General features: G+C 40.4%; 2 protein-coding genes across 3 annotated transcripts in view; one reads left to right on the top strand and one right to left on the bottom strand.

The window, feature by feature from the left end:
* The window catches only part of wdfy4 (WDFY family member 4), a 42,217-nt gene extending 39,447 nt beyond the window's left edge, over nt 1-2,770 (top strand). The window contains exons 60-65 of one of the 2 annotated variants that reach the window (XM_058058878.2): nt 90-248; nt 794-973; nt 1,122-1,304; nt 1,719-1,815; nt 2,355-2,466; nt 2,541-2,770. In XM_058058878.2, the coding sequence (XP_057914861.2) occupies nt 90-248; nt 794-973; nt 1,122-1,304; nt 1,719-1,815; nt 2,355-2,466; nt 2,541-2,604 (795 nt within the window). In that variant the 3' untranslated portion in view covers nt 2,605-2,770. Of the gene's footprint in view, nt 1-89; nt 249-793; nt 974-1,121; nt 1,305-1,718; nt 1,816-2,351; nt 2,467-2,540 lie in introns of both variants that reach the window. The other variant, XM_078799380.1, reaches the window with a different exon arrangement.
* A 2,120-nt stretch (nt 2,771-4,890) lies between these two features.
* vstm4a (V-set and transmembrane domain containing 4a) lies at nt 4,891-12,443 on the bottom strand. Its single transcript, XM_058058467.2, has 8 exons — nt 12,197-12,443; nt 10,844-11,296; nt 8,906-8,959; nt 8,719-8,826; nt 8,083-8,116; nt 7,826-7,977; nt 7,326-7,390; nt 4,891-6,017 (listed from the first exon to the last, which is right to left on the bottom strand). Exons 1-8 carry the CDS (start codon nt 12,243-12,245, stop codon nt 5,865-5,867), a joined length of 1,068 nt encoding a protein of 355 aa, XP_057914450.2. The 5' UTR covers nt 12,246-12,443; the 3' UTR covers nt 4,891-5,864.
* Nucleotides 12,444-12,551: the final 108 nt, after the last annotated feature.

Genomic DNA, 12,551 nt, shown 5'->3' with positions numbered 1-12,551 from the left:
TGTGTAAACTTATGCAGTAGAAATGAAATGTGTAGCGACTAAATCTTTAATCACGGTATCATCATGTCTTTGCTTTTGTGTTTATTAAGACCTTTGCTGTGTGCGAGAGTTTATGTGATTGGGGGGCCACGCTGTGCGCCGCCTGTCCCAACCCAACAACTATCATCACAGCAGGAAGCAGCACTGTGGTTTGTGTGTGGGACGTGGCAGTCAACAAGGACAAACTCGTCCACATGAAACTAATACAGGTAAGTCTGTGCACTATTTAGACATGAATAGAAACCGAGGTTTAGTCTAGCCACATTTACCAGATCTTTGGCAGTACAAGTGAGGTTCGCAAAAAATCCCCCAAACAATCAAACTATGTTAACAAATATTCAGAGACGAATTATTGTCGTAGCATTATCATACGGCTATATGTATACATATAAAAAAGTATTACTTATGACACAAATATGGCTCGTAGCACAACAAAAATAACAAAACAAATGAATAATGTAGAAAAATAACAAGGCAAGAAAACATCTAATATATTCACATATTGCTGAGAATGCCAGTGTTTCCACATTGTCACAATAAACCTAACTGAGCTAAATGCAATCTGTGATACTGTACGTGAGGACTGTATCATTATTGATCAGTTTTCTTTGTAGAATTGCTTGGAGAAATTATTTCATATTGAGACTTATTGAGACGTATTGTTTTAAAGTTCCTTTGCACACATTTAAATTTGTATTTATTTGTATTATTTATTTATAGTTACCACTGGTAACTATATTGTTTCTGCCCATAGCCACTGTATGGTCACACTGATGTGGTGACCTGCCTAACTGCATCGGAGGTCCATAGCTTGGTGGTGAGCGGTTCCCAGGATCTGACGTGCATCTTGTGGGATCTGGAGGAGCTAAGCTACGTCACACAGTTGGTGGGACATTCAAGCAGTGTCTGTGCAGTGGCAATAAATGACCTGACGGTAAGTTGAACCTCTTTATAAATCCTTTATATTTGTCCTGGTGCTGCCATAACCACGCACTTCAAAGCATGAGGAAGGGAAGATGCTCGTTGTGAAATTGGTGCATTTTTGCACTGGAAGGCATTCACTCTGCATTGCTTTGTCTAAGGGTGAGATTGCATCGTGTGCTGGGCCTGTGCTGTACCTGTGGACCATGAAGGGTCAACTGTTAGCTTGCTCTGACACTTCCTGTGGGCCTCAGGCTGACATCCTTTGTGTCAGCTTCTCACAGCGGCAGGAGTGGGACCCCAGGAATGTGGTGGTCACCGGCTGTGCGGATGGTATCATACGGGTGAGTGTTTTTTGAAGGCCACCTCTATAACTTTTTGCTGGACTAATAGAGAGGTTATTGTTTTGTTTTATATAGTGTTTTTGCACAGTGTTTGAAAGTGTGTCATTACTTTGGTATTAGCCTCGCAGGAAGCAGCCTGGGTGTCCATCAAGGTAATAATAACAGCTTATGGGTTGTGTGTGTTTAATATAAGCATAATGCTGCCTTGCTGCAATCAAACTGCAAACTCTTAAATTGGGCCCCACTCGGGAAAGGGTGCCAATGCAGCACACACACACACACACACAATTGGTATTATTACTTTATTATTACCATGAGTTATGGAGAGTGTGTGTGCACCACTGCACATGTGTGCTTTTGCTATTATGTTGAATTATGTCTGATTTTGCTACTCGTTATGTGTCTTTCACACAGATATGGAGGACAGAGTACACCAGAAGACAATTAACTGGCCCTCCAGAAGAGCCTGTGTCCCTAGGGCAAGATCCAACAGCTATGGCAGAGAGCACCGGTAATGCTGCTCACTTGTTTACGTCCATATTATATCTATTTGTAACGGACAGGATGAAGGAAGTGGCCAAGCAGAAAACAGCACCAAAACTATTTTTACTTTTTAAATTTCACAAGGAAAAACACCTCTAATTAGATAAATCCTTAAGTGTAAGATGATTATTTTCAGATCCCCTGCTAGTGTTAGGGCTAGTAGGAATTATGTTGTTATAAAGTTATTAAGCATAGAGGCAGTAAACACTGATGAGTGAATCTGCTGACGTGCCTATGCGTTTATAATTTAGAAAGCAATAATACCCAGATCCAATTTGGCATACGTTGGTTACAGCCCCACGTCACCTCATAGGATCACTCTGCAAATTACACCGTGACTAATCTTTATGTAACATTTGTATTTGAGGCATTTTTCCTCACTTTAGCAGTTGATTGACCATAGACGGATAATTTTCTTGCACGTGTTTTAATGTGTAGGACTGTAGAGGCATGCAATATTAAGAATCGTATAACTCAAGTCTTACATTGATGATGTTTCCCTAGCAGGCAGCCCACAGCAGCTTAAACACTGGAGGAGATGTCTGGTGTTGCGTCGGGAGATCAATAGAAGTCATCGCAGCAAAAATAATCCAGCTGTCACAGTATTGGCCATGTCCAGGTACACTCACAGTAAAAAGGAAGCATTTCGAATGTTGTGTCGCCTGATTGACATGCGTTGCTGTGTTTGTGTAGGACCCATGCTACGTTGCTGGCAGGTGACGCCTGGGGCAGAGTTTTCACTTGGACATGTGAGTGAGCTTACTTACATGTGAGTGTTACATTTATTGTTGGTGCCTCATTCAAGATATGAACTTTGTGAATTTTACAGTGAATGTGAATGACTATACTATTGTACTTGTCTTTGTAAATACTAAAACCACAAAGTGAATTAAACATTTTTAGCTATATGAAAGTATTTGCAAGTTTCCTTATTGTCAACTGGATAGAATACAATTTGTATAAATTGTATTTTTATTTTTTTAAACACATTTTTTTCTTGTGATGGCATGACAGAAGGGTATCAATCATAGTAAAAAGCAACAGTGTAATGTAACAGTGTAACTATAAATCCGGAAACAAAACATATTCCGATGTAAGTAAGTGATATTCTGTCACTGTGGTTGCATGATGGAGATGGTTTGACCCTGGAACGGACTTTTTTTTATTTCAGGCAGCATCTGTTTTACTGTTTGTGAGAAGGGAAAGAGAAGGAATTGCATGTTTAGCTAGCCAGCTTTTGCTCATGAAGTACAAACAATAGTCTGCATCCATGCCAGCATTTCTGCAAATGTTTAGCTCTGCAAAATGTTTGTGGTAAGTGAACATCCCAACACTTTAATAATTTCTAATAATGTAGTATTGTCTGCACACAGACAAAGCTTAACATTACCAGCCTAAAGCCGTGTTTTTGTAAAAGGTACTGGCACTCCTGTCTCACTTTTTTCTTACTCGTCATCCAGGAAGAGGTCTGTGTCTTTAACCTCTGTGTATGTGTGGCTAATTGTGCTAAGTGAAGTAGCTTAATAGAGTGGAAAATAGTCCTCGTAATTTTCCCGGAGAGCCGCCAATGACCTTCTCTAAAGACAACGGCCGGCACCATTCTCTCTACATGGCTGGTTTTATGACAGAGATGTCCAAGCGTTGCCTTCTCCAGAGTAATTAAATCAAATAAATTATAGCACCAAGGCAGAACCATCTTGTAGCCTAACCCAATTATAATGCACTGTAAAGCTAATTATTAACCATGATTACAATTAGTCTAATTTGAATAAATGTAGTCATTAGCGGGTTCACCCCGGTCGACAAGTGTGAACTGTGGGGGATGATGAGGATCATCATCATCTCTGCCGCTCACAGTCACTCATTCTCTCATTCTCTTCCTCCTGTTCTATTTTTCACCCTGACCTTCACAAAATGCTTCACGACCTTCACCTTACCTGCTTGCCAGTGCGTAACGCCAACACCCCCTAAGAATTTGTTATTTGCTGCTAATTGCTGAGGCCATTTTGGTAGGAAGGACTCCCTGTGCCCCTCAGTTCAATTCAATTTACTTAATGTACCTGGCCCAAAATCATAACAACAATTATTTCAGATGAATTTTCCATGCACCATGTCTGTCTTGTATGTTTAGGATCGTGTTATATTTAAGTGGTAAGGGGAAACCAAACCTGCGTTACACAGTCAATCTGAAATACAGGTGAGTAGACTTTCTACTAAAACTGGATTCTCTTTTTATATGTGGATATTTTTGTATCCCCTTGTTAAAATGTGAGCTAAGACTTGTGTAAAAGTCTTAGTTGCTTTTTTTCTTGTATTACACACCAGCTGGAGAGCATTCATTAAAAACTGAATGTGATATTCTGCATTGGCCACTAGGTGTCAGTAATCAGTCTTGATTGCCAAAACAGCAGGCTTTTATTGCGGGTTGAAAGAGGCACGATAATAACATAATCATCATCATAGTAATAACACTGAAACTAAACTCTGAACCCCCAAAGTCACTTCCTGTCTTCCACATGGAGTATATTGATTGAGCATATTAACTATATCGGGTAATACGAATGTAAAGGTGACTATACGGGTGTTTCATGTCTAGAGGGCGGTAATAATATTATAAACTTAACCTAGAAGATCGTAAACAGGTTTTCTATGCATATCTATGGAATATTCAGTTAAAAAAGAAATAATCCTGCTTGATGGAAATTCACTTATCGCAGTCGGGTCGGGAACCAATTAGCCGTGATAAATGAGGGATTCCTGTACTGAATATACAGGTAAAATATAAGCACACAGTTTTTCAGTTAATAAAAAATCATCCTCTTAATGAGCAATCTATATTAACGTAAAATAAAAATGCCACCAGCCATGAACCTCATCACACGATAGTACTAATATTCATATATATATATATATATACGTATATATATATATATATATATATATATATATATATCATTCTTTAACCTGGATGCTACATTAAACTATGCTAAGCTACCCGGCTGTTTTGCTTTAGCCACAAATTGATAAATTGATAGTTGTTTGGTTTAAAGTTTAGTTTTCCTCTATTATTTATTTTTCCACATTAAAATCATAAAATAAATGAAAATATTTTTTATCGCTCTATGCTGTGCTAAGCTAACAGGCTGCATACTGTTTTTACAAATATCAAACTACCAAAAATAGTCAGCCAGTTGGTTAGTTGTCCTTTAAAGCAGCGTAGCTGCTCATATTCTTATGAGATAATGTCTTTGTCCTTTAAGGAATATGGTACATTTAAAAATGTTGGTTGTTACTTTTCTTTAGCCATTGCATATACCAAGCTAGCAAGCAGCAAATTAATTGATTATAATGCCAACTAGAGGATTGGGTTGATTTAAAGCAACTACTGTTTTTCAGGAGTAGAACTTTAAAACTTCCTGGATGTGTCTAACATACTTTTAAAATGTAAGAAGTTTTGGTTGCTTAGACGAGTTACTTCCAAAAAGGCTATGCTAAGCTAACGGACTGCATCACTGAACTATCTTAACACATTGCCTATTAGAGTTTATTCATAGTTACACAATCTGACTTAATTTACACCTGTATGCTATATGAGTTTGCCATGTTACATGAATCTAAAACAAGAAATAAAAAATGCCTCAATAATCAAAATCATTTATAAACTTGTTTAATGTGAAAAGATTTCACTTTACCTGGGCATAATTTTATTCTTAATTTCCCCTCTGTAGCTATAGAGGAATGTACAAAGCTGCACTGTCTACAAAACCTCCTGAGCATCCACAGAACCATAACAGAACATTCTTCAGAACATCTGGCTCACAGGCCAGGGATGCAGACAAACAAAACAACATACGACTGGAGCTGGACTAGAACCAGGAGGTCAAAGACACGCAAACCCTTATTAAGGCTAAAACAAATGCTGAATTATCAAGATTGCGTGTTCATAAATATACATCCTCCTTCTGTACTCCTCTCCGGGAGGTACTGTGAACATCCATGTGTGCAGGGCTTCTGTGTTTACAGCTGTTTCTCCTGGAAGAGGATCTGAGCGTACACGGTGTCTGGGCTGGAGGGGGTGGGGTCAGGACTGGCTGAGGCCGGTGGTTCGAGACTGGGTCGGACCAGCTCCAGCTCTGCATAGGTTAGACTGTCGTCATGGGGTACTCGAGCCTACAATTGAGAAGGGAGGAATTTAGCTGTGAAAGAAGAGTGTCTCACAAAAGTGAGTTTCACCTCACAAGTTGTATTTCAGCAACCAGTGATTGAGATCTTCTATCCTATCAAAGTGAAGCCTGGGTATACTTGAGGACTCGGTGTATAGCTTATACAACAATATATATTTCATCTTCTCTGATAATGTGTCAAGACACATTATTGTCTAAATTAGGGATCCCCAACCTGTCGATCGCGACGAAGAGCTCCAAAAGCATGGGCACCCAAAGTGTTCATGGCCAAAACCACGGATCATGGACTCAAAAAGTTTGGTGACCATTGGTCTAAATAGATGGCAACACAAGTGAATACACCTTGCAATGCACCAAATTGTGTCAATATTTATTGTGAGGACCATTATTATCCTGCACTGCCTTAATCCCCTTTCAGAGTTGCACAGGTTGTTGCTGGAATGCTCCATGATGACATCACTGGTGGACTTGCACTTTCCGTTTGAAGATGCTCCACAGGTACTTGGGTTCGGGCCTGGAGACATACCTGGCCACTCCCTCAGCAAGGCACTTGTCATTTTGGAGGTGTGTTGTCCTGTTTATCCTGTTGGAAAATTGCCATGCGGCCCAGTTTCTCAAAGAAGGGACTCATGCTGTGCTCTGCCCCACAATATCACAGTGAACCGCAGCTCCACCGTGCCAACACCACTCGTGCAGCCCCAGACAAACACTGTACTTGACTGTAGACAAAACATAATTACAGTATCTTGCTGCTCACTTGTTTTTCCAGCTATTTCGATCATTGTGGCCATTGATTCCGTTTTAGTGGATTGGAAGTCTATACGTATACAAGCTGTAAACCTGCTACTTTAAAGTTTCTACAGGTATCGTCCCTTGAGTAGATGTACTGTCACAAAAGTACTTCAGAAAGTAACCTTGCCAACATATTCCAAGTAGTTCTAATCTCCTTGTTATGCTTTTCCAGAACAAAAACAGAACAATCATCTGAGTATTTCATCACATAAAGATAAAGCACAAGAATGGGAGAAATACGGTCTATATTTTAATTGTAGAAATAAAACCAGTGAAGCACCCTAAATAAATAATTGTGTTTGAGAAGCAGTAGAGATAAATATAATTATCATGCTCATAACCAAATGAAGAGAGGGCAATAAACTCCCGTAGTCGTGAGACAAATTTTCCTCTTGCGTGTATTTCAGTTGCAGCAATTTGAGCTGCATTTTAAAAATGATTAAATTAATTTCATGCATTGCTGACATAAGTAGAGGAAATAAGTGATGATGCAAAGACTTACTGTGGTAGACCTTATGTGAGCTTTTGACCTTTTGGGCTTTTGGGGTCTTTTGGAAGCCACACGTGCTGAAACAAAGTACAGAATATCAGACATTTCAGATGAATTGAAGGGTAACTTTTTTAACAGCTTTAGTCAATTTCAGCCTTTTTTGTATGACGATGGACTTAAGCTTCAGAGCCCTTGGGGCACCTGACCTGAATAGTGTCCATTTTGCTTCCAGTGGTGTCCAATTGGCTGTCATCATGCTACAAATATGTGCATATACTGCCTTTATAATTCATCCTGCATACTGTACCTTCATGTGCTGTTATTTGAACCCGCTAATTCAGTTTCTTAGCATCATGGGGGGCTGGAGCCTCTTGCCTCAAGCACATTTGGAAAATATTAAAACACACCAGTCCTTGGTGAGTTGACGAGTGCATGTTTGATACACTGTTTTTGATATATTGTAACAACCTGAATATAAGGTGAACCTTTTTATGAGACCCTAGTATCCTTACCTTTAGTTGGTGTGTGTGACGGTGGTGGCGCCTCAGGCACTCTTGGAGGTTTTAATGCCACTTTTACATCACTTTTCTGCCCTGTGTCTTTCTTTTCTGTTCTTGGGGAGGAACTGGAAGTACTACCAGAGCTGGTTACAGTCTCCCCTGAACTGCATGCAACAGAGATGATTAAAGTCAAATTAATATTTGCTCTATACATATATATATATATATATATATATATATATATATCGAGAGAGCGACATTGCACTCACCTGCTCTCTGGACACTTGACCAGTAGGTAACTTGCTGTGGAGCAACATAAATATATGTATGTTTATTGCCGTCATCAATGTAAAGTGGAACCTCTGAAGTTGAACCCCACTTTTTTTGTGTATGGCTTTTTTTGTTTTGTGAACATAATCCCAATACAAAAGGGTACGAAAAAGTGTGAAAAAACCTGGAATGCAACTTATTGCAACATGAAAAAGCGTTACACACACACACACATCTCAGTCCTGGCTGCTCAGTACAATACTGAGTCTTTAGTAATACACCTCCGTATACACTTTCATCATGACAGGGAGGGTAGACTATTGTTTTTAAAATGTATTATAAAGTGGTAAACTTGTTTTTACACTTGTATGACCTAAAAATATTAAGAATATTTTACATTTTTCTTAGTTTCAGTGGTTAGCTTCTTACAATTAACACATGTTAAAATGTTACTTTAACAGTCTGTACAATTGATGAAGGTTGATGAAGGTTGTAGTTGATTATATAAAAAAAATAAAAAAAAATTAAAAACTAAATTCCAACAAATCATAGATGAGCATCCACAATTGTGTTTGACCTCTGAGGTTCCACTGTATAATCCATTAATGTGAAATTGTGATGCTAAAACAAGTGACCTTTTAGCCTGTGTCTCCTGTAGAAGTACTGGACGGTGAGAGTGAGTGTGAAGAGGAAGATGGAGAGCAATCCCAGCGAGCAGATCATCACAGCGCACACATTGACATCTACGCGAGACAAAACAACATTAAAAAAACATCCATTAATGTTGGGAAACAACATTAGCACTAAGGACCAGGGGAATACCTGATAACAGACGCCAAATTCCTTCACTGCTATGAGCCTCCAGAGTAAAATGCACTGGAGAGAAGGAGAGGGGGAAAAAAGGGAAATTTTGAGAAGAAGAAAACAGTCCAGGCTAAGCATCTTGTGGTGTTGCTGTTTTCTGAAGGAACTGACCCACTGTAAACCAAACAGTCTCAGTGGTTTCCAGAAATATCACACAAGCTGACACGGCTGGTGAGTGACACACACACACACACACACTACACAAATGAATGAGGACATTCAATCTGTACATGTCACTGAATGATGTGGTGTGAACAGGGTCGGGGGTATTTAGCAAAAGGGGTTGAGGAGGGAGAATGATTCCACGCTAAGCACCCCTTAATGACTTTTTAATATGTCTTTTAAATGCATGGTCTGCATAAACACACAATATATATCAGCTGTGATTGACTTGTCATGTATGAATATGGCCACAATAAATGGAAAAACGTATATTTAGTGACTCCAAAGGGTTTACACCTGCATTATCCAATGAGATCCTGTGCAAGACTAGTATGAGAAAAGTCTTATTATATTTGCACATTTGCAGAAATGATGATACACGTCTATTGGATGCAGGTGTACCTAAAGGAATGATGTCCAGCATCCTATAGAATACAGCAATTTGATTATTTCTCTTTCATTTAAGCTCACATTTAGAATTTAGATTTTGTTTGCCCCATATAATCAGCTCATCGTCAGCTCTTGTTTTTTTGCTTTTTTTTCTGCTGTGGTTTGCATGTCAGAGATGCCTGCGGCTATGTGGCTCCATCAGCGGGGCACTGGCCTGAATGTAGGACAGGGCGTTGGCAGATGCCTCCACCATGTTGAAGTTTCTCCACGAGAGGTAAACTATACCATAAAGTGTTCACGTCATGCATACATCATTGCGGCTGCATTTTCAAACCCCAACAATGTAACGTAAAACCATCTTTTGTATTCAGCTTTGTTGCGGTTATGTGGTGTGAAAATGGGTGAGCAAGTTCTGCTGCGATTGAATGTTCTCCTGATTCTTGCATAAAAGTACCCTCCTAAATGCTGATGCTGTGTATTTCAGAGTTTCTGCACACAGCTCGCTCAGCAACATACAAGCTTGTACTCCTCACACTCATTCACGGGGTGATATTGTTGAGTGTGGTTTGGCAGCGTGAGCTCATTGTTTTTTTTAGGGAAATACCAGGGAAATGAGGTGACACACACACATGCACACACACACATGCGCACAGGTCTAATAGCGTGTAAGAAGCTCATCGTAGCTTTTCCACTTGCCAAAATATCCCCATGGTAATGGTGGGAAGACAAGGGTGGTGCCACACAAAGAAATACAAGAACACGTCCAAGGCACTACTCAGAGCTTGAGAGCATTTTTCCAATGTTTGCTTATTTCCATAACATGGCTTGCATGCGTGTGGTTATTAGGGATGTCCCGGTATTCCAGGCTATATCTTTTCCATGCAACAACACTAGAAATCCCCTTCTTTGCTGCTCCAGTTAGACTTGCCAAAAAGTGTGCATTTTGCTTGCCAGAATCAACTGATGATTGAATGGTGATGTTGAGAACTGACAGTGCTTTTAATTTAAACGGACATGCCAGATGGTTTGATTTATAAATACATATGGAAGAGAGATAGCAGAAATTGTGATTATGTGCACATTAAATCAAAATTGCACGTCCAGTTCTGATAGAAATGCTGCAATGGCCACATACTGTATTTCTTTTTCTGTTTAGATGCTTGCTGTTGCATTTTTACTAGGTGTGGCCTCAATGTTGTGATTGGACCTTTCTTTTTTGCTGTTTTTTTGGGACAGACCACAATGGCATCATCTGTGGTATAAGATGACTCACTTCAGTTCTGCCTCTCATGGCTATTCAGTTTTTTTGAAGACCACATGACCCACTCACACTCTTTTGGCTACCTGTTAGCTGTGTAGTGCCCGAACCATTAGACGATGCCTTCCATACGTTCCTGTACTTCCTTATCTCGTGCACTCTACACGTATAGAAGCCCTGGTCCGTCCCGCTCACATTGAGAATCCTTAAGCGGTACACCTCTCCCTCAATTTGCTCATAAAGTCGAAACTTGGGCTGGGGGAAGCGGCGGGTGTAGTTTCCATACAGCTTGAGTTTCTTGATGCCCATCTTGACGATGAGGAACTGGGAGGGTTCTGGGCCCGGAGGGGATGGAGACGGAGGAGATAAAGAGGGTGAGGGGGTGGGAGGAGTCAGAGGGGCGAAGAACCAGCGGAGGATGAGTACACTGCTGCTCCTCTTTCTCTGAGATACCAGGCAGGACAGTGTCAGGTTGTCCCGCTCGGTTGCCATGACAATGGGTCCAGGAATCACTGTCACATTCAAGGCATGGCCTAGTCCTGTTGGTACAACATACAAAGAGTACAATAAAGTGGTTGGTTGGTTGGTTGGTTATATAGTACATGTGTTGTATTTTTATATTTGTTGTTACCTCTGCTAAAAGACAAAAACTACCCAACGTGCAGACAAGCAATCTATTGATTTTTTTAAAATTCGAATTTTGAATCTGAGGGTCTTTCTGAGTCTTGTCCATGGAAACTCTATGTTAGGTTACTTAAGTTCTGCACTATGCCAAGTGCTACTCCAGTTTACGTTTGGTAGGTCACATGATGGGTGTCTCCTCTCTTCACTTCTGCAGAGATGTTTGATTTCCTGCCAGTTCAACATAATTGCAGCATTTTGTGTACATGCACACCCACAACTGCTGCATGGTTTCACACTGCTTGACCTCATTCAATAATGTTTTTCTATCATTAGACGGGAAATTCCTCCCTTCCTAACCAAGACTCTCTGCTCTGCATGCTGCTATTTTTTCTTCTCTGCAGGTAGTGATGTTTTGTTCTGCAGCCAGCTGGGTCAGCTCAGTCCTAGTGGAGACGTAGAGTCTGGACACAAGATGTGTGATCAAACAGATCTAGATAAATCTACCGCTGGGGAAATCGTATTGTAATAACAATTTAGGCCTAAAGAGACAAGGGGATAACAAGATAACGGAGCGGCAGATACCATCGTATGTTGCATTGCTCGGTTTTGTGTTCGCTGGGAATCTCTGCGATGGTAACAAGGTAATACACACTACTTACAAGGAGAACAAGCGCGTTCAAGTTCATTCCCCTTTATCTTGTAGTTCTAAATAAAGTTTTAATTTGATGGTTCACAACAAGTTCTTTTCTTTACATATTGCATGCATGCCCGCTCCTTCCCTGCCTTTTTTATTGCTGTAAACAAGATGAGCATACCTGTGAGCAGAGCTTTAGTCAGGACCAGCAGCACTACAGAGATGTTCATTGTCCTCTCTCTGTGAATCCATAAACCCTGAAAACTGCAGCGCGCTAAAACAAGCGGAGCACGACTGCACGACCCACCAGAGCCCTTGGCCACATTAACTCTTCCCCTCTTTCTCTTCTTTTCGCCGTAATATGAAACAGTACATGCTCTGTTCCCACTTAGGAACTCCCACTCATTCTCCCAGTAGTCTCTCTCTCACATTCCCTCCCCGGCCTGTCTCGGCTGTCTGTGTGTTCTGCTAAACGAAGGAAATGTCATTTCCTGTGTTCCTGTGAGGAGTCTTGGGCCAAGGCCTTAAACCCAGTG

The sequence above is a fragment of the Doryrhamphus excisus genome, linkage group LG20 (genome assembly GCF_037039965.1).
Source record: "Doryrhamphus excisus strain RoL-2023G ecotype Guam linkage group LG20, RoL_Dexc_Guam_v1.1, whole genome shotgun sequence".
In the NCBI taxonomy this organism is placed as follows: Eukaryota; Metazoa; Chordata; class Actinopteri; order Syngnathiformes; family Syngnathidae; genus Doryrhamphus; species Doryrhamphus excisus.
Note: the sequence above shows the minus strand (reverse complement) of the source record. Positions and strands in the feature narration are given on the sequence as shown.

Coding starts and splice junctions, on each gene's coding strand:
- vstm4a (XM_058058467.2), bottom strand. CDS start 12,245: ATGAACATCTCTGTAGTGCTGCTGGTCCTGACTAAAGCTCTGCTCACA. Junction 8,960..10,843: donor GGGCACTACACAGCTAACAG/GTAGCCAAAAGA, acceptor CCTTCTCTCCAG/TGCATTTTACTCTGGAGGCT. Junction 8,117..8,718: donor CAGGAGACACAGGCTAAAAG/GTCACTTGTTTT, acceptor GTTGCTCCACAG/CAAGTTACCTACTGGTCAAG.